The sequence below is a fragment of the Drosophila sechellia genome, chromosome 3R (assembly GCF_004382195.2).
Source record: "Drosophila sechellia strain sech25 chromosome 3R, ASM438219v1, whole genome shotgun sequence".
NCBI classification, from domain to species: Eukaryota; Metazoa; Arthropoda; class Insecta; order Diptera; family Drosophilidae; genus Drosophila; species Drosophila sechellia.
Window position 1 is genome coordinate 27,239,485 of NC_045952.1, and position 18,703 is coordinate 27,258,187.

At 44.0% G+C, this 18,703-nt stretch overlaps 4 protein-coding genes across 4 annotated transcripts; 3 read left to right on the plus strand and 1 right to left on the minus strand.

Annotated features, from left to right (window-relative positions):
• Positions 1-1,881: 1,881 nt before the first annotated feature.
• Positions 1,882-2,709, plus strand: LOC116801717. The gene has a single exon (XM_032722865.1). The coding sequence runs from the start codon at positions 1,882-1,884 to the stop codon at positions 2,707-2,709; it is 828 nt and encodes a 275-aa protein (XP_032578756.1).
• A 77-nt stretch (positions 2,710-2,786) lies between these two features.
• On the plus strand, positions 2,787-3,684 carry LOC6612607 (seminase). Its single transcript, XM_002037076.2, has one exon. It carries the CDS (start codon positions 2,787-2,789, stop codon positions 3,681-3,683), a length of 897 nt encoding a protein of 298 aa, XP_002037112.1. The 3' UTR covers position 3,684.
• A 10,149-nt stretch (positions 3,685-13,833) lies between these two features.
• LOC6612608 lies at positions 13,834-14,576 on the plus strand. The gene is given in 5 exon segments (XM_032722335.1): positions 13,834-14,079; positions 14,136-14,213; positions 14,215-14,307; positions 14,360-14,427; positions 14,429-14,576. Coding segments are annotated over 5 exon segments (582 nt in total). The 3' UTR covers positions 14,526-14,576.
• Positions 14,577-15,156: 580 nt separating this feature from the next.
• LOC6612609 (serendipity locus protein H-1) lies at positions 15,157-18,513 on the minus strand. Its single transcript, XM_002037078.2, has 3 exons — positions 17,248-18,513; positions 15,983-17,187; positions 15,157-15,872 (listed from the first exon to the last, which is right to left on the minus strand). The coding sequence occupies exons 1-3, from the start codon at positions 18,261-18,263 to the stop codon at positions 15,484-15,486; spliced, it is 2,610 nt and encodes an 869-aa protein (XP_002037114.1). The 5' UTR covers positions 18,264-18,513; the 3' UTR covers positions 15,157-15,483.
• Positions 18,514-18,703: the final 190 nt, after the last annotated feature.

Sequence of the window (18,703 nt, forward strand, 5' to 3'; positions counted from 1 at the left end):
TGCCAAGTTCCTTCTTATTTCGGAGAAACAAAGGTCCATTTCGTGCCACCGCAACCCATCCGCAGGAACCACTTGACTCGATTCCGGATTTAGCCGAAGAGTGTTGTTTAAAATGCGTAACCATATCCCGGCCATGAATTTATGCAGTCAACTGTGTAAAAGGCGTAAAATGTCCAAAGACCATCAGTGACATCGAGGGTGGTGCCTTGGCTTGGCGGGGCATTTTGTTTTGGTTGGAGGAAACCGCCGAAGGACTACTTCTCGAGTCGCATCCAACCGGCGGCCTCTCATTTATTTCATGCTCCATTGCATTGCGATATGTGTCAGGAACCGTGCAATCAGGCACTGGAAAAAATAAATTATAAAAAGTTTAAGCAAATATAATATATATAATATTCAATGAGGATTTAAGTTTTTATGGTTATCTCAAGCACGCTGACTGCCGAAAAAACCTCATCGTGCTCGGACCAGTAGTGTCATAAAAAATCCCAAAAAATAATACATTTTTTCCTGTGCACTAGGAATAACAAGAGCCTGGGATCTACGTAAGCCGGTGTCTTAAAGACAGCGTTTTTCCGGATCCATCTGGGACTTGTTTGGCCAGCTCACTACTCGCACTCGTTGTTTTTATTCAATTACCAATTCGAATTCGAATGCTGTCATAGCCTCACTCCAGTTCATCGCAAGCAGCTGCAGCCGTTTGTCTTGCCAATTGGCCGAAGCCATCAACAAACCGAACCCAAGCGGAGCATTATTGTAATTCAGGCAGCTACCAACCAACCACTCGCTCTCGATTTTAAATTGTTTGGAAGCAATAAAAAGTTTATCAAGTGTAAAGCGAAAAACAGCGCACGAAGCCCTTGACTTTCGGCACTCGGTGTTAATTGTTTGAGCTTTAAGTTGGGAAACGGTGCCACATTTCAAGGACCCGGCAAAGTAAAGCTCCCAGGGCTTTACTCAAGGCGAAAGTAATACAAAACAATGGGCTCGAAAACCACCAGCACAATCACTAGCACAAAAGCGGAGAAAGAAAGACGCACAACAAATAAATCAATTGGCTTTGCCTAAAACGTTTGAAATTGATTTCAAGTTCTTTGCCCCATTGTTTTTATATGCAACAAAGGGACAATTTTTCATTTCCAACGACAACAATAAAAGCAACACAAGGTCCTTTTCATGGTGGAACACACTGTGATAGGCGCACACACACACTGGAATAGACACACACATGCGGTCGATCCCTGGGCATGTAAATGGGCCGCATTGTTTATGAGCTCTGCTATCCTGCGTGTCCTCCAGCCTCGTCCTTCGAGGGACTATTGATTGTCAATTCAGTTTAAGCGCCGCCCATAAATTCAGTAAATGAGCAGAGGTCCAGCCGAAGCTGCTGCCATTTTTCTTAATTTGCTGAAATGCACAAAAACAATTTTCGATTTCCACGAAAGACGCCCACATCGCGAATTCGAATTCTATGGTTGATAGTTTGCTATTAGCTTTGATTTCTTTCTTCTTTTTTATTTACCTAACACAATTTAAAATATCCTTAAAATAGTCTATAAAATATAGTCACTTGATTTGTTTTGAAAACTATTACTATTCGTTCTTAAACCCCCATTTGTAGAGCCAAAAGGCTATCGAGTTGCACTTCAAATGTTTGTGTGCCCTACCTTTGTTTGGTCATTAGACCTGACACATTGTCAACACGCAACAACTGCCAACAACTGACAGCCGTCAACTGTTTATGTTTGCCATTTAGCAGGCAAAACATTTTGATTACGCATACGCCATGTGGATCGAAGCGACGTTTGTTGCTTTGACAGGCGCCTCGAATTCCATTCGCCCATAAATAAAAGTCATCTGCTGGTCATCAGTCCATTGGAGATGCATTCGCTGCTTGTTTGTATTTCAGCGCTTTGGTTTTGTCAGCTTTGCGAAGCGGCTATTGGAGCTCAACTCTGCCAGGATTGTCGTGTGACTGTGATATATCCTGGTGGCGAAAGAGGAAACCAGCAGTTGTCAGAAAACCGTCAAATAGTTCGAATAATCAACAAATACAAGCCAATCAGAAGGCAGGAACTGGAATATCAAGATGAGATCGGGATGCGCCACTTGCAATTCAGCTTTATTGCGAAGATAAAGGTGGGAAATTCGGTACGATGCAGTGCAGCCTTGGTGGCTCCCAGTTTGGCGATCACCTCCAGTAATTGCTTTTCAAACGACTTCTTTAAACCGCTGGAAATTATCTTCACCGGCGGAAGCACTATCGCCGTGGATAATGTAGTCAAAGCGGATTTCTGTCCTGAGCTTAGCATTCTTCATTTGAAGAAACCCTCTGAAATCAATCCAATTGCTCTATGCCAATTTGACCTACCATTGGGCACAAGAGTATCAATGATGATGGCCACTTCGGATCTCAGATATTACGGCCGTCGGAGAACTGAAATAATCTCAAATCGCGCCTGCAAGACAACATTCCTAGAAGAGGATTCCGTTTTTATAACTTCCAGTATGATGTGTGCAAAAAACTCAATGAATCCGGAAATGTGTGCCACTTCTCCGGGTGATGTCTTACTTATAGACCATCAATTATGTGGCTTAAACGTCTATGGATTTCGCTGTTTTCAAAATGCACTCAATGGTGATCTGTTCATAAGCCTAGGCAAACTGCAGCCCATGATCGGCGATTTGATCCGGAAACTTAGCGGTTAAAGTGAAGAATTTAAATCAGTTACGGAGAAAGGAAGCTAATTGTTGCGATGTGGGACTATATCGGTTGAAATGTTATAATGCAGCTAAGTCAGCTGGTCATACTACTAGCGGTCTTCCGAGGATCAGTTTATGGATCTTCTGAGACGGCGCCGCAGATTAATGTGGGTGAAATACCCCGCAATGGACAGCCCTATCAGATAGTTCGCGTTATTGAGTATATAGTACCGTATCCCTACCAGAGATCACCGAAAGTTTCCGCTAGAACCTCAAGCGGATTCAACAAGGAACCCAACAGCCTAGAGATAATTCCCGCTGAAATCGAGACTCTCCTTACTGATGGACAGGCCACAACAGAGGCACCAAAGGCGGTTAAGCATTACCTTATGCGAATCCTTTATGAAAACAAAGTCATTTGCAGTGGCGCTCTAATCTCCCCTCGTCTGGTTTTAACCTCCGCCCACTGTTTTCCCAGGACTCTGCGTCAACTTCCACCTCGCTCGTACAAACTGCAGGCTAGTCGCAGTCGGATATATTCGGTGGCCAATCTAATTATCGGCGCTATTGAGAACATGGCGCTATTACTGCTTCAGGCTCCACTGGAGGATCCCTTCGTCCATCCGATTGATCTCTGCGACTCACCTCTCCAAAGAAATGACAATGTAACCATGTACATGTCACAGCAACATCTGCGCTTCCTGCGCACCAAACTCATTCCCAATAGCAATTGCAAAAGGAGCTATGCCCAGGACGAGAACGCCTTCATCACCCAGAACATGTTGTGCGCCCTGAATTCAAACCGATTGGTGGACTGCCAGACGGCCAAGGGGGATGTCCTGCTCCACCAGGATCGGTTGTGCGGAGTGGACATTTACGGACAACACTGCTCCGAAGGGGGTGTCAATGGAGAGCTGTATGCCGACGTCTTTAAGGCCCGGACTCAACTGATGCACTTAATTGAGCGCTATTCGAACTAAATGATTTAACTGGGAAATTACTGAAAAAAAAATACATTAACTTTTGAATAAAAATTTTTAAATCACATCTGAAAGTTACAGATTGCACATAGATTTACTGTCGATGTTCAATGTTCGTGTGCTGCCCAAATCGAATCAATCTCACTAAACAAACACTGAAAACAAAAGGGCGAAAGTGGGGTGGACCAAAAAAATCGCAAATAAAATCAGGGGATGCCGCCTTCTGTTGGTCGCGCGCAAAATTGAAAGTCGCCACCAACAAAATCAGGGAAACACAAAGAGCACAAGCGATGTTTTTTTAACATTTTATTTTCTTTCAATTTGCGGCTTAAAAAAGTTAACTGTTTCCATCAAAATGCCCTGAACTGCAATGACTATGATGTATGTAAATTTGAGCGAAAAAACAAATGGCAAAAAACGTAAATTGTGAAAAAAACACACAATAAGAGACACAAGCGCCACCCAAACCCTCTAAAATCATCATGACAGGAAAAAGGTGTTACACTTGGCTTGAAATTTACACCGTCGGTGGGCGGGGCAACAAGGGGGCTTCTGCGGCAAAAAGGGGAAGAGATGGAGTCCTGCGAAAAAAACCCGAAGCTTCACCGGCGGCCATGGATACGTCACTGGCTTTTGGCTTTGGCTTTGCGCTAAAATATGCAATTTTGTCATGAAATATGCACATGTCCACCGCGCGGCAAGGACGAACCGTCGTGCCACCCAACGCCACCCACCTACAGCAGCACTATCAGCGGCGGCAACAAAATAAATTTAAAAGGCAACATACATAAATAAATTAAGCATTTAAAAACCCAGCGGGAATAATGAAAGCTATAAAAGGCTTAGGCAGTGCGAGTCTGGGAGTGCCCTTTACAAGGATTAAGCTAATTATAAAAAACTTAATGGGAGGTAGGTATGTTGCGCTGCCAAGGAAAATCTTTGCCATCTAAAATTACAATAGCTCTTCAATTGAGGTAAAGACAGGAATGATATTTAAGATATAATCCAATCAAAAAGGCACCAAATCAGGTAAATCTGTAGCGCATCCAGAGTATCTATGTGGTCTAGAGAAAAGTTTCCATAACTTGCCCACCAGCCACGCCCACCATTTGACATTTAAATGCAACGAAGCCTGTCGAAAATGTTGCCGCCAACATCATCGCGAACAACTAAATTTATGTACATAGAAATTAATATTAAAGAAAAAACGAACAGCGTGTATTTGTATGAAATAAAGGATGCCATAGTGGATGATGGTATTAGTGCGACACGGGATAATATTGCAATTGAAAACAACAAATGGCATGAAAAAACTCCAACACTAGTGTGATAATAAAAACAATAAAACAAATATATGTTCCATTTGACTAAAAATTGCTGCCCCGTGGGAATTCGCGGGGCTAAAGCGACACCCCCAAGTCACTTGAACCACTTTAGCCACTTCGTCGCCGCTTTTCAGTGACCCGCTGACCTACGGCAAATATTTATTGTTTGACAATTTTTATTGCCTACTTTCAGGCGATTGTCGCTAGCGCAAAAGCGGAAGTGAGCTGAACGAGGGTGAAACTTTTCTGAAAAAATTCAAAAGGCGTTAAAATGATTTCGAGAAACTTTTGCCTTACGTGACTTTGGCCCCAGCATCGGTCCAGCCTACATATTGTTCAATTTCCGACCGGGCCGCACTGACTGAATCAAAATAGGTGGCATAAACAGCAGCCGCGGCAGCGCCAACCAAAGTGTTCGGAGACCCTGCGCTGGGTATAAAATAAAAGTTTTCCACTTAAGGTTTATGAAAAGTTTAAGCCCGGCCGCCGTCCGAAGGTCCGCCACCCAGCAAACACATTCACACTTACCTCAGGCCGGCAAATGCGGAAACGGAAACTACGGTCGAAAAGTGATGAATACCCGGCGAGAAGGACTCGGTCCCCGTCGATCCCCGGCCAATACAACAGAAAAACACACTCCAGAGGGATGCTGGCAATGACTATAATATCCTTGGACCCGCTCGAAGATTTTTCGCAATAAGGAAGCGGTGCCCACTGGCTGTCCACCTTTTATTTCTTCCCGACCATAACCACTTAGGAGCCTCCGAGTTTTCCCCGAGAAAACTCCCCAAATGCAAATAATAATGTAATTGCCGGCAATCTTCCTCAAGTCTGTTTACCTTTCGCGTCGGCGTTGTTAAACTTTTATGAGATTTGAACAGAATTTTAAAGCATTTACACCTGGCCCACGCAATGACAAATGAGCAAATGAATTGAACCCGATTCCGCGGGTCTGAGAGCCAATTTAAAACCCCACCGGCTAATTGCAGGTCGGACCCACTAATTGAGTGCAAGTCAAGCAAATCGCCTAATTAGCGGAGGCCATCTAAGCGGACTACGATTGCCAGCAGAGTGAAAGGAAAGGGAGCGGGGAGATCGAGAGAGGGAGGTAGGAATAGAGTCCTACCGGTGAAAAGGATATGCAATTTGCACGGACAGGACACTTGATCTCAGTCGAAGCGCGGAATTGACAGGTTGGCCGCAGTATTCCGGTTTAATGCGTTATTAATTGGATGGCAAGCCGGATGCGGTGGAATGGGATTTCCCTCAATTTCCCCTCTGGCCTAGGTAAATGAATGTACACTGTAAACATGTATTATTAAATATACATATAAAAATTACTGACCCCAACAATTTGAACTTATTTAGTCTATTAATGGATTTTGAATATGTAATTATTAGTATCATGACAATACTTTAACTATTTTTACAGAAGTTTGAATTAAAATGTCAGCCACTGAAAAAAAAAAACCCTCAAAAATAATTCCAAGTGCACTTTCCGACTTGTCGTATATGTAAATGGCCGTGCATATTTTTCCGACTCCACTTACGGTCTAAGTGCTAGGCCGGAGTACATTTCGAGAATGTTTTCGGATGTCGCCGGCAAGACCACGTGCCGAGGGGGAACCACGTGCCACCGGCTCCAACCACGTCGCCAGTTGACTTTTCATAGATTTAGGACTACATTTTTCTCGGAGCCACAGCGCCACTTTACCGCTGAGCCGAACGCACCGCCAGGTTTCCAGGTTTTTCCGGTGGGCGGATACGTGCCTCATCCACGTGGCTCCGCGACATCCACTTCCACTTCCACTGTCGCTGTCTTTCGTATGCCACATGTGTCGGGGGCATACACATTTACTTGAGCTGCGCATAATGAGCATTATTTATATTTAAGCTGCGGAGCAGACACAAATCGTAAATAAAACGTTTTAATTTATTAGGCAAGTGATAATTTCCGAACTGGTAGGCATATGAAATGCCATAAAACCGTCGCGATATTTGCAAAAATGGATATCCATACCTGGAGAAACGGAATCCGAAGAGGTTTAACCCCAGGACTATCAATCAAATTAACCCAATGCCCAAGGCCAAGTGGCATAATGACGAAAATTGATTTCTTGGCCCTTGGGCGTGGTCAGCCTTTGACGTGGTCAGCCTTTGACGTGGCCAGGTGTCCAAATTGAATCACTTAGTGTGGGCGATGAAATATAATTCAGCTTAGTGAAAAACTAATTGGGCGTGATCAACTTTGGTAGGTGTCACCTAAGGCCGTGGATTTTGTCTGATTAAATCATAGAAATTAATATACATGAATGCAATTGGCCAAATATTAGTGTCTGCAATCAAAAATTATTATAATAAAACTTCAAAAATTTCATAAAATATAATAGCTTGAGATGTTAATAAATATTTCTTATGATAGATGGCCAGATCAATTTTCAGCACCTGTGGCCCGTAGAAGCAATTGAACTTGCCTTAGCTATTGAACTTATTACTGCATCTCCATTAGTTCTATTATGACTTGGCCAGAGCTTCGCCTTTCGCCCCAAAGCTTATTATGATAATTGGAAATTATATGTAAAAATGATGACTTAGCGGCCAAGGGCCTCGGGACAATCATCCGAGCCAAACTAGCAGTAATGCCACATTAATCTGATTATTAATGGCGCATAAAAGAATGATACAGCGATGGCGGGAGACGGCGAGCAGAACGTAATTGAATACTAATGCAATCAATTAAAGTTAAACTCCGGGCACACGTGGAGGACGGCCAGGAGTCGGCAGGATAAGTCCTGGAGAGCCTTCGGGAAATGGCGGAAATGGAGATGCGACCGACCGAAGTGGAAGTGCAGTGGCGACTGGTCCGATGATGAAGGTCCCCAGCTCTGATGAGTTCAATCAAGTTGTAAACATGATTCCACATTATATTAATGCGCCGCCAGTCTCAGTAACTCAATACACAATCAACGGCGTTTTAGAGTTCATTTGCGTGGTATGAAAAGGGAAATCAAATCATAAAAAAATAATATGTCGCTTTGTGAATTGGGGGGGGGGCAACAGGATGTGTGTCTGTGTCTGTGAGAGTCCTTCGAGGAAAAGGAATCAACATCGAAAAGTCCTTACCTTTGGCATGCCTGCGTAGACGGAGGAATCCTCCAGCTCCTCTGTTCAACTTCAAATTGATGCAATTTATGAAAACTTTTGTGCGCTCAATTGCAAATACAAGTGTACAAGTGTACAATCTCTGTCATTTTTATGCACTTCCCCTAGTTATGCCAAAGCAATTTCTCTCTTTTGGCAAGTTTGCTTTCGTTTTCGCCCGAGTTCCCATCTTGATTTCCCAGCGTTTTTTCTTTTATACATTTCTGTACTCTTGTGCACTTGGCCCCGTCGTTTTGTCCCCCTTTTCTGATTTTTTCTGCCATTCGTGCATTGTGCGGCAAATTAAGCCCATTGCAAGTGATTTGATTTGCTTTCATATAGAAAATACTTCAAATTTCCTCTGCCATAGCGGCAATCACTTTAAAGTTGCCAGCCAGGCAGCGACTGCGAACGAAAAGTAATTTCCGACTAATGACTGTCATTTGTATCTGGATGTGAAATGAAATGTGCGCCACTTCTGACGGCGTTTATTTATTTTTATGGCAAGGGCACAGCGCGTGTCTGTAATTACCGCCAAACATTCAAAAGTTCCGCCAACGAATTATGGCATTTAATAATTTTGAGTGAGTGCAGCAATGCCGCCGATCCCGTTGCTCAAACAATCCCAGGCGGAAGTAGCCAGGCAGAACTGGACCAGGAGTTGGAAATCCAATCCCATAAAGTGCCATTAAAAATTATATTGTTTCTTTTAAGAACCAATATACAAGTTTCGAGTTTATGTAGCATTAAAAATACTGTAGTTTTCTAATTTATATTAATTTTTGTATAAATTTCCAGTTTGTTGACCCTTACAGTATTTAAAACAAAGTCCATTTCACCCTTCATTGTTAAACGGCCTTGAAACATTCCATCAATGAAATAAACACTCCATTTATTGGCAACAGGACTCTTAACAGCAGAAAGGCAATCAAAAGTCTGTAAATTCCTAACAACAGCAGCTATTAACATTTCATGGTAACCAGGACTCGCTGTTATGAGAACACAAGCGTAACATTTCAGTAACAGAAAGCCACCCCTGCACGTACCCCTCCTATTTCGAAAACTTCCCCGTTAAAAGGGGTGTTTTTAGACTACAGAATGTTAACTATGCTCTGTAATGTAAAGTAGCAGGATATTTGAAAAGGAAACCTGTGGCATCAGAAAAAGAACTGCTGGCCTATGTGTGAGTCTGTTTTTTTGAGATACACTCAAACTAATACAATTAATAAAGACAAATAGACAATTTCTTTTGATTAGTAATCGCATTGAATACAAGCTTTTATAATAACTACAAATAAAAGTATAGATAGAAGAGGTAAAAGTCCTTTTAATTATTACCCACCAGATTTCTTTCAGTGCGCGATGGTAAGTTCATTTGGCAAATGGAAGCTTCTCATTTAGCTGCTGGATGATGAGGTGGAGATGTGGGTCTGAACCAGGCCAATGGCTTTTAGCCCCTTTTAAAATAGTTTTAATTGAATTTATTGATATTTTAGAGGAGAGCAGAGAATGCCTCTTGCTCTTGCCCTCTCACAAGTCAAATTCAAACCCAACAAAGTATAGTGAGATGGAAATTGCTCGGGGCTCGGGGCTCCGAGCCCTGCGATCTGGGAATTGGAGTGTGGAACTACGACTCTGCCAAATGTGGCCCAGAAAAACCAAAGTTTAGTTAACTTTTCATCAGGCTAATAAAGCGTATGTCTTTTTGGCAACAAAATGGCGGCGTTGGAGACAACGACACCAAATCAATGCTCAAATAGAGCGCGGGCTCTCAAGCTCTGTGCATGTGTGTGTGTGTGTGATTATAGATGCGACTAATGAATAGAAATGTCGTTCTTCAAAACTTTTCGGTTGCCAGGACAAGGAAAATCTGCCAACTTCCCTCTCACTCTTTTCGTGTGGGTTAATGAAAATCCGATTTGTGTTCCACATCACACACACACAGACACTTTATACTTTCAAGTTGACTTTGAGTTTTTGGCATTTTGAGAGCTCAAGGAAGCGTGGCAAAAGATTTGCGGCTCACTTGGAATGCAAAACTTAAATGCGTGCCATATGAATCGTTAATTGTGTGGGTGTGCCAGCGGGCGGAAACGGAAGCGGGCTGAAAGAAGAAGAGAGCGCGTTGGGAAGCCGCATAGAAATCAAGAGAAAGGGTGAATAATAAATAAGCCCTCGAACTTGAGTTTCATAAATTTGAGATTGCGATTTGAATATTGGATGAACTCTATTTTTGACAGCTATCAGCGTGGCAATATTTCTTGAAGGTAATTTAAGAGTTAAATGATGCGTATGTTGACTTTTCATTGCTCCAACTTACTGAGCTTAAGGTAGTTCAAGAGTGACAATAATTATTCTCAATTTAAATTTCTGATCCGCTCTAGTTTCCGAGTCATTAATGCGGCCCCATCCTTTGGTAAACGCTTTAATATGAAATTAAGCAGCCTTCGCAAATATTTTCATGCTCATTCATAAAATTTGACATTAGCATATTGCATTTCCATTGCGTTAATGTGACAAAATGACAAATGAAGTTGGTTTCGCTCCTCCAGTCGCGTTGCATTGCCAGTCGAGAGCCGTCTGTCTGTCTGACTGTCTCGTTTCATTTCCTCCGCCTGCCTTCCGGTTCCTCGAATGGTATTTTATGCGTTTCGCGGCAAACTGCACTTGAATTCGCATTTGCATTTTTCCGAGCGTGGCAAAAAGCAAAACACTCTGACAAGCGTTTACAAACTCGCCAGTGCGACAACGCCAGCAACAAGCCAAGTAGCGCGGCAACTTTGAAATTGATAAATTGATATTTATGCAAGCAAAACAACAAAAACGAAAGACAGAAAGAATCTCCAGAGGAGGCAAAACTTATATTTATATATAGAAACACCAGCTTTCTATATCAGCCGCACTCTTGAGTCTGTTGAATAGAATAACGATGGGGGGCGAATCAAAAATTTGTAGCATACCCACAGACTGACGTGCCAGCCGCAGGACATTCAAAAGATATAGTCATTGAACCTGAGGCTCAGACAGAGTTTAGGCTTACAACCTCTGACTGCTACACACAAAATCAATTAATAAACAATATGAAACAAAATTGCAATTGTTCGTTATGTCCGCTGCAGACTTCCCCCCATCCGAATGCTTTTGTGGCTATTTTTGTAAGAGCTTCCTTCTTCTTTTTCCAGGCACCAGTGCCGCTTAAAGTCGCTCCCAGACCCATTGTGCCGGGATTTGGCGTCATTATTGTTGCTGTGGTTCCTGCTGATTGACCCACGCCCCTCACGTACCAATAGCAGCTCCATCGCAATGCCAACCATATTCCCGTATCAGTTTCCATTTTTTGCGAAAACACTTTCTGCTGTTCGGGGTGCTCACATATCAGTCTATTTATACACCTGAGGTCAGAATGGAAGTGTTTTCTCTCCAGATCCTATTATGTTATAACAATTTAATACTGTTTAACTACAGATTTATATTTCTCTCCTTTCAATGAGGTATCGAACTTAATAGTTATATATAAATTAGTTTACCTAACGTATATATGCTTCTGTAATTAAGAAACACTGGCAAAAAAGAGCCAATTTTAGAAAACCATTATATTAAGTAGACAAATACCAGTGCTATTGCCGTAGGCTCATGTGTGTGTACACATATCCTTTTGCATGTGCACTGCGACATTTAAACCGAGCAGACAAACAATTCTATATGGTAAACAAGTCACGTGCCACGTGTGTTATTGCTTTTCGTTGCCTTTGATTTTCTGCACTGATGGGTGGGGGGATGGTGGGAGTGTTGTGGCATGATGCTGGCTTAATGGGCGGCACCACTCCCACTTGCCAAAGCAGCTGGCATTATAAACTTAATTAAAATATCGGCAAACAGTAATAAATGACAGCCCCCAAAAGCAGGCAATGTTTTCTTTTAGAAAGGCAAGCGGCAAATATTTAAACACTCACACATATTGCAAGGACTTTGGCGAAGATTCGCGGGCGTGTGTGTATTTATAGACACACATCCCCGTGAGTACACACATGCACAGGCACACACAATGGGGCTACAATCACAATCACAGGTAACTGCTACATGTGTAAATATTTACAAAACGCGCCAAGCGTCGACAAACCGACGCCAGGCATCTTCACTTTTGCCGCCAACGAGCGGTCGTCCTTCATTGTTGTTGCAACGCGTAACTCTTTCGCTTCGACCAGGAGCGTTACTTGGGCGCCAAAGGGCAACGGGGCGCCAGAAAACAACAATTTCACCCAAAAAGCTACTAAACTATGGTCCTCTATGCCGGATAGCTCTGGAGTTAAACAAACTTTATACCTGACCTGATTAGGCGCCACATGCTCCTGTATTTTCACTCGCCCACGGATCCGAGCGCACAGGTTTATTTATGCCTTTCGATATTTATCGCTGTTGCTCTATTTGTTTTTGTTGCTGCCACTGCCGCTTTTCGAGAATCCTCCCCATTGCAAAGTGGGTATATGTGTGTTTTATACCCTTTTATTATTATTATGCTGTCATTCCCGTTGTCGCGACATTGTCAGCAATCGTGGTACTGTGTGGTACCCTTTTGCGGGTACGTGGGATATGGATATTATGTAATAGGGAGCAGGCATACCGCCGGCATGTCCATGCTCAGTCCTTTATGTCGACATTGAAAGGGTTCTTAGTTGCCCTTAGTTTGAAGAAACCGTTTTGTGTGTCATCATGTTGAGATTGAAATCAAAACGCTTTACTACTCCCATAACTGGTCATAACTCGAATGTGTGAACTTCACTTCGAATATCCAAATCAATTTCGAAATTTGCTCCATTTGGCATTCCGTTCAATATGCCTCATAATGTCAACGATGCCCATACATCAAATGGTAATCGACGATGTCTTGGCAGGTTCGAGAGTGCCATAAATTTGGAGTCCACAAGATCTTGAAAGCACAGAGTTAGCAGTTCAATGTTTTTGGGTGAAACAGGATTTAAAATATAAGTTATTCCGTTATGCATGTGTAGTATGCCTCAGCAGATTGGCATTAAAAAACGTATTAAATACCCAAGGAAAACCAAGTAACCCATAAAACAAAAACGAAGGCTTACCTCTTTTTAGATACAGCAGTGGAATGAAATACAAACCCACCCCTAAAATGAAGCCTAAAAGGCAAATCGTTTAAACTCCCTGTTTCTCTGATGACTTTGATATTTGAGTGTCGCTCAAAGTAATAGGAAAAAAAGGATTTGGAGTATGTGGAACAACCCCAAGGGCAATGCAAAATGTATTTTATTCGGTCTGACATTTTTTGCTCTTGCAATTCCTTAAGGATAGTAGCAGAATCAATGTAGGAAATAGCTTTAACTAAAATAAAGCATTTGGTATTCTGAGAAAGACCCAGTTCCATTACTCATCATAATAATCCTATACTTATTATAATAATCGCTAAAAATTAATTCGAATTATAACTTGGTTACCCTAAAAATAATATTAGATTGTTGAAATATTTTTAAAAATATGTTTTTAAGTACACAATTAAAACTAAGCACTATGCGAGATTAGAAGTGTACACACGATAACTGTGTCAGCTGGAGGGTAATTATTATTATTGAAATTCCCATGGCGTGCTTTTAAAAAATATATATTGGACAAAACAGCAGCGACCTTTTTAAAAAGTTTTAGTTGTGCTCGGATATATAATGGGTGTCAAAATAATTATACTTGTGCTCGTCTCCCTATTTAACAAGGCAAATGGCTCCATTTACGAACTCTCTGTGGCCGATGAAGAAATATTTAGCAGCTGCTCCAATCCTGAGCCAGGCACCCTCGACATCCATGGACTCTTTGATTTATCAGAGTTCTCCACTTCCATGGATGCGGATGCACTGACTGTAAGCGGAAATCAGACCTTGATGTGGGACATCCAACGCGGGGATCGCGTACAGGTGACTTCGTCCACGAATCCGTCCATAAAATCTAAAACACCCCAATTATTCCACAGCTGTCCATTAAGCTCTTCTACTTCGATCGGGGCACGTGGACGTCAACTGCTTTCTCTATATATTCCAATGATTTCTGCAAAAACAATGTATGATAAAAGTAATATACTTTATGAGCCCTGGACAGGACATGTCATAAACGATGTGAAGGATCTTTGTATAAATGTTCCAGGGGTAGGTTTGAACTATCGCCATATACAGAAGATCTCAAACCATTTCATTTCAGACGAAGCTCGTTCTGGAGACTTATTTCCTCAGTTTGTCCGCCTCAGTTATCGCCCCACTCCGTGAAGGCCACCATTATATTTCGAGCCTTCGACTGCACGGGAACTCAGAGACCCACCCACATTTGCTGCGAAGTAGTAGGAGATGTTTTTAAGATTAGAAACTAACGTAAAATCCTTTCAACAACTGATTGTAGTAAAGTTAATAATCAAACATACGATGTCCTATGTTAAAAGAAAAATTAAATAAAACAAAGTACAACAAAGTGGCTTCAAGTATTATAACTTTTGGGGTTGACCTGGTAGGATTAATCTTATTTTGATCTATTAAATGAATTAATCCCTTTCGTACTTGGTTAAATAATTATATTAAAGTCGGACATCAATTTTTTAGATTAGAACTACGATCTGATTAAATACGTGTATTAGACACGTGGAGGTTAAAACATACAGTCCACGGTACGGAAAGGATACATTCGTTTTAACAGCAATGACCACAAACACTGGATTCGTGGATTCAATGGATCTATCTGGAATCCAGGCTTTGCTCACCATTTCGAAACAACCCAACGAAGACTAGTACCAATTGTTGCGATACCAGTGGTTGCGATTGAGGAGATATTCAGCCCATAGCCACAGCCAATATAATGTTCAGAGCCTACGATTCTTCCGGAGCCGAGAGGACGACTCGCTTTTGTTTCGAAGTACAGCGCAACTTATTTAAATTATGACCAATAAAATCCTTTGCCAAAAGGGAACGGTTCCAATTTGGGTGTGACTTGCAAAAAATGATGGTATGTTTACTAAAATATGTACGAAATTTATTATTGGTGTGAAGCGTACAAATTAAAGATCTATCTTATGTACCTATATATAATCGTTTATATGTACACTCAATTACACTTACAGGCTATGCAGAAATCAGCTTACGTCAATTACTTAAACAAATGTAGCGTCATACTCTTAACTACCTACGGGACACAATTCCGTATTCTTTTAATCGATTGCCATCGGTCCGCGACCGCCCTATTGCGCTGGTGCAACATGGTCGACACTGCTAACTTAACTAAGACACAGGAGATCGTTGAGGCGTTGATGTTGGCAGGCAGCAGATTCCGCCGCCCGATCATGTCAGATGCGGCGTGGCTGCAGTCGCCGATTTCCCCGCAAAGAATCGACTTCCGCCTGTCTGGTTGGTGAAGAGTAGCGTGTCAACTGAGGGCAGCATCTGGTTGGATCGCACCAGCAGAGGCACATTCACCATGGACACAGAGGGTGTCTGGGCCATGCTTGTGGTCACAGACTGAACACCATTGCCCGTACTACTAAGCTTTCCGTGTGCATTCAGCGTAAAGGCGGGTAAGTAGTAGTTCCCAGATCGCACTGGTAGAGCATTCGTCGATATGGCGACACTGGATGCGCATGAGACAGCGGTCAGCTCCATGGAAGCGGGCGACGAAAACGGCGAAGACTCCAGTGAGGGGCAAGCTAGTCGGTCGCTGGGCTTACAAGGCACTGTAAGTATAAAAGTTTAAATTAATATAAAGTTTTTAAAGGAAATACAGTTTTTTACATCTAACTGGGTAATCAATTTATAAAACAGGGCATTTTCATTAGAAACTTACAGAAGTCATCGTCTGGCAACAGCTCGTCCGGTAATTCATTCTTTATCTGGAAGTGCAGGGCAGCGGCCGAATCTGAAATGGCGTTGTCCGACGTCCCCATTTCAGTGTTTGCATTAGGCGCATCGTACAGACCGCACTCCTCCATCTCCAGGGCCTGCTCCATGATCAGCTCTTCGGCTGAAGTCAGACTAAGGCCGTGTAAGTCGAGGAACGGACCCTGAGTCTGCACTGGTTCCTTCTTGATTTGCGGAACAGCAGGAATAGGCTCTATGTTCGACTGCTGGGGTTGGCCCTGCTGCAGCAGCTGCGGTTTTTGCTGAAGTTGCTTCGGTGCTAGCTGCTTTCGTTCTCGCTTGGCTTTGGTCTGCTTAGGGGCCGGCGGGGCCAGCGGCACCAGCACAGTGGTAAGTTCCTGCTGATGCTGTTGCGCCTGCGGCACAGGATGCACTTGCTGCAGAGCAGTACCGGCAGGTAGAGTTATTCCCAATGCAGCAAGAGTGGCCTGCTGCGGCTGCTTCTTTTTCCGCGCTTGTTTTGCAGGAGCCGGTGCAGCAGCTGACGTAAGATTAGCCTTGGCTTTAGGTTCACCAGAAGCGGAAAGTTCGTTGGGATTCACAGCTGAAGATGCTGCCGCCGCTGCTGCTGCTGCCGCGGCTGCCTTTTGGGCCTTGTTTGTAGTGGACTTTTTAGAGCAATAGGAGGGAATGTTCTCGAGGTGTTCGCCCGTTTTATGGTCCACCTTGTGCCGGCGTCTCGTGTGCTTCAGCCAATTGGGGAAGTTGGTGAAGTCTCGCGGACAATAATTGCATTTGAACGGGCGCATCCCTGTATGTATGTTGGAGTGCTGCTTCAGCTTCGAATTGCTGATGAAGCTCTTGTCGCAAACTGTGCACGCAAATGGTCGCTGCTCAAGATGCACCAAGTTGTGGACCTTAAGACAGCGCTCCGTTTTGTACATCTTGCCGCACTTTTCGCAACGATAGGAACGCGTTTGCGCATGGTACTTCTGGTGACGCTGTAGATGTGAGCGCTCCTGGAATCGCTTCTGACACTCGGGACACTCGTACGGCTTCTCCGATGAGTGAATCCGTGCGTGGTGCGTGAGGTTTATTTTTTGCACAAACTTTTGGCCGCAGATGTCGCACTGGTACTTCTTGTTATCGCTGTGAATCTTCCGATGCATCCACATGCTTCCCAATTTGAGGCTAAGGTGACAGGAAAATGGTCAATAGGAATAACTATTTTGAGTTTGCAGTAACACTTACCACTTGCCGCAGTCAGGACACTTCTTCCAGGTGTCCTTGCGGCCCTCGGTGCGGTGCGTCTTTAGGTGCTTCTTCAAACCCGCCAACACCTCAAATTCCCGCTGGCACTCGCTGCAACGGTAGGTGAGCCTCAGTCTGTGAGCGGCCGCCTCATGCTTGGCCACCTCGTCGGGCGTCTCCAGCAGCAGTCCGTTGCAGTCGAGGCACTTGTGCAGCGGTGCCGGGTCCACCTCCAACGGTTTCGTTTCCGAAGCAGCCGGAGGGGGCATGCTAGCCGCATCTGCCACCGATTCAGCCGTTTTGGCCTGCTGGAATATGGTAAACGATGGCGGCAGTAGCTCGGACTCGCACACCTCTACCTTGGTGACCACTTGCTCCGGCGGATGCTTCTCCTCGGGCGGCTCCTCCTTAAAGACCTTCAGACGCACCGCCGTCGCCGCCGGCAGCTTTGGCTTGCGTTGCAGCAGCTGAGACTGGGGCATTTGGAGCTGATGCTGCTGGTGGAGCTGTTCGGGCGATAGCTTTACGGGTGTGGAGGTGCCGCTGGAGGAAGTCTTCTTAAAAGGGGAATTAGTGAAAGCATTCGGGGGCTCGGGCCGCAGGAAAGTTACACTAAACTCCGAGCTGGAGTGGTTATCACTGGTCAGAGTGCTGGGCACGGTTGACGAGCTGGTGGCAGCCAGGTCATCGCGGCAGACGTCCGAGGAGAGATTCAGCTCGGTGTTGTTCTGGGCACTCTCGTCCAAAACGCGCCAAAAGTCGGTGGAGGAGAGACTGTTACCATTGACCAGGCTGGCGGAGCTGATGGTCACGCACGCCGACAGATCGATGTCCAGCGACTCGTCCTTGATGCTCGATATCGAATCGAAGTTGTTGATCCGCAGCAGCGAGCTGAGTATCTCGTCGTGGGCCGCCTTCGTGGGGGTGCCCGCATCGCCGCCGTAGATTTTAGGCGGCAACTTCTTGCTTGGCGCCTCCTCCTTCATTCTCTTGCCCTCGCCCTTGCCGCCCTCCATTCGCCTTGCCTTGCTTACACGTACAGGTTATGCGGTCGGCGTTTTCGCTCGCCGTATTTTGTCTTTGTTCGCCGCGCCGCTGGCGCTTTGCGTTCACTGGTCGCCGTTGCCCGGTCACTGGGTCCCCAATTCACTCATCGCGATCGCTTTCGTTGGATTAAACGCGCCGCAATTGATCGAAAAACATTTAATTATTGTGAAATGCGCCTTGGCTTTGTTGTTTTTGTCACGCTTACAATTCTCGAGTCGCCATTTTGAGAACAGTGTTAGAAGACGCGCACGAGTGGCAGTCCCGCTAAGAGTGATGCTCGCCAGGCGGGTTGTTAGCTAAATTTAAATTACGACTGGATTCACCATTCTAAATAACATTTAAAGAGATTTATTGACTCAAAAGAAAATCTTGTTAAGCAAGGAACAATTTTACTTACCAACTCCATTTA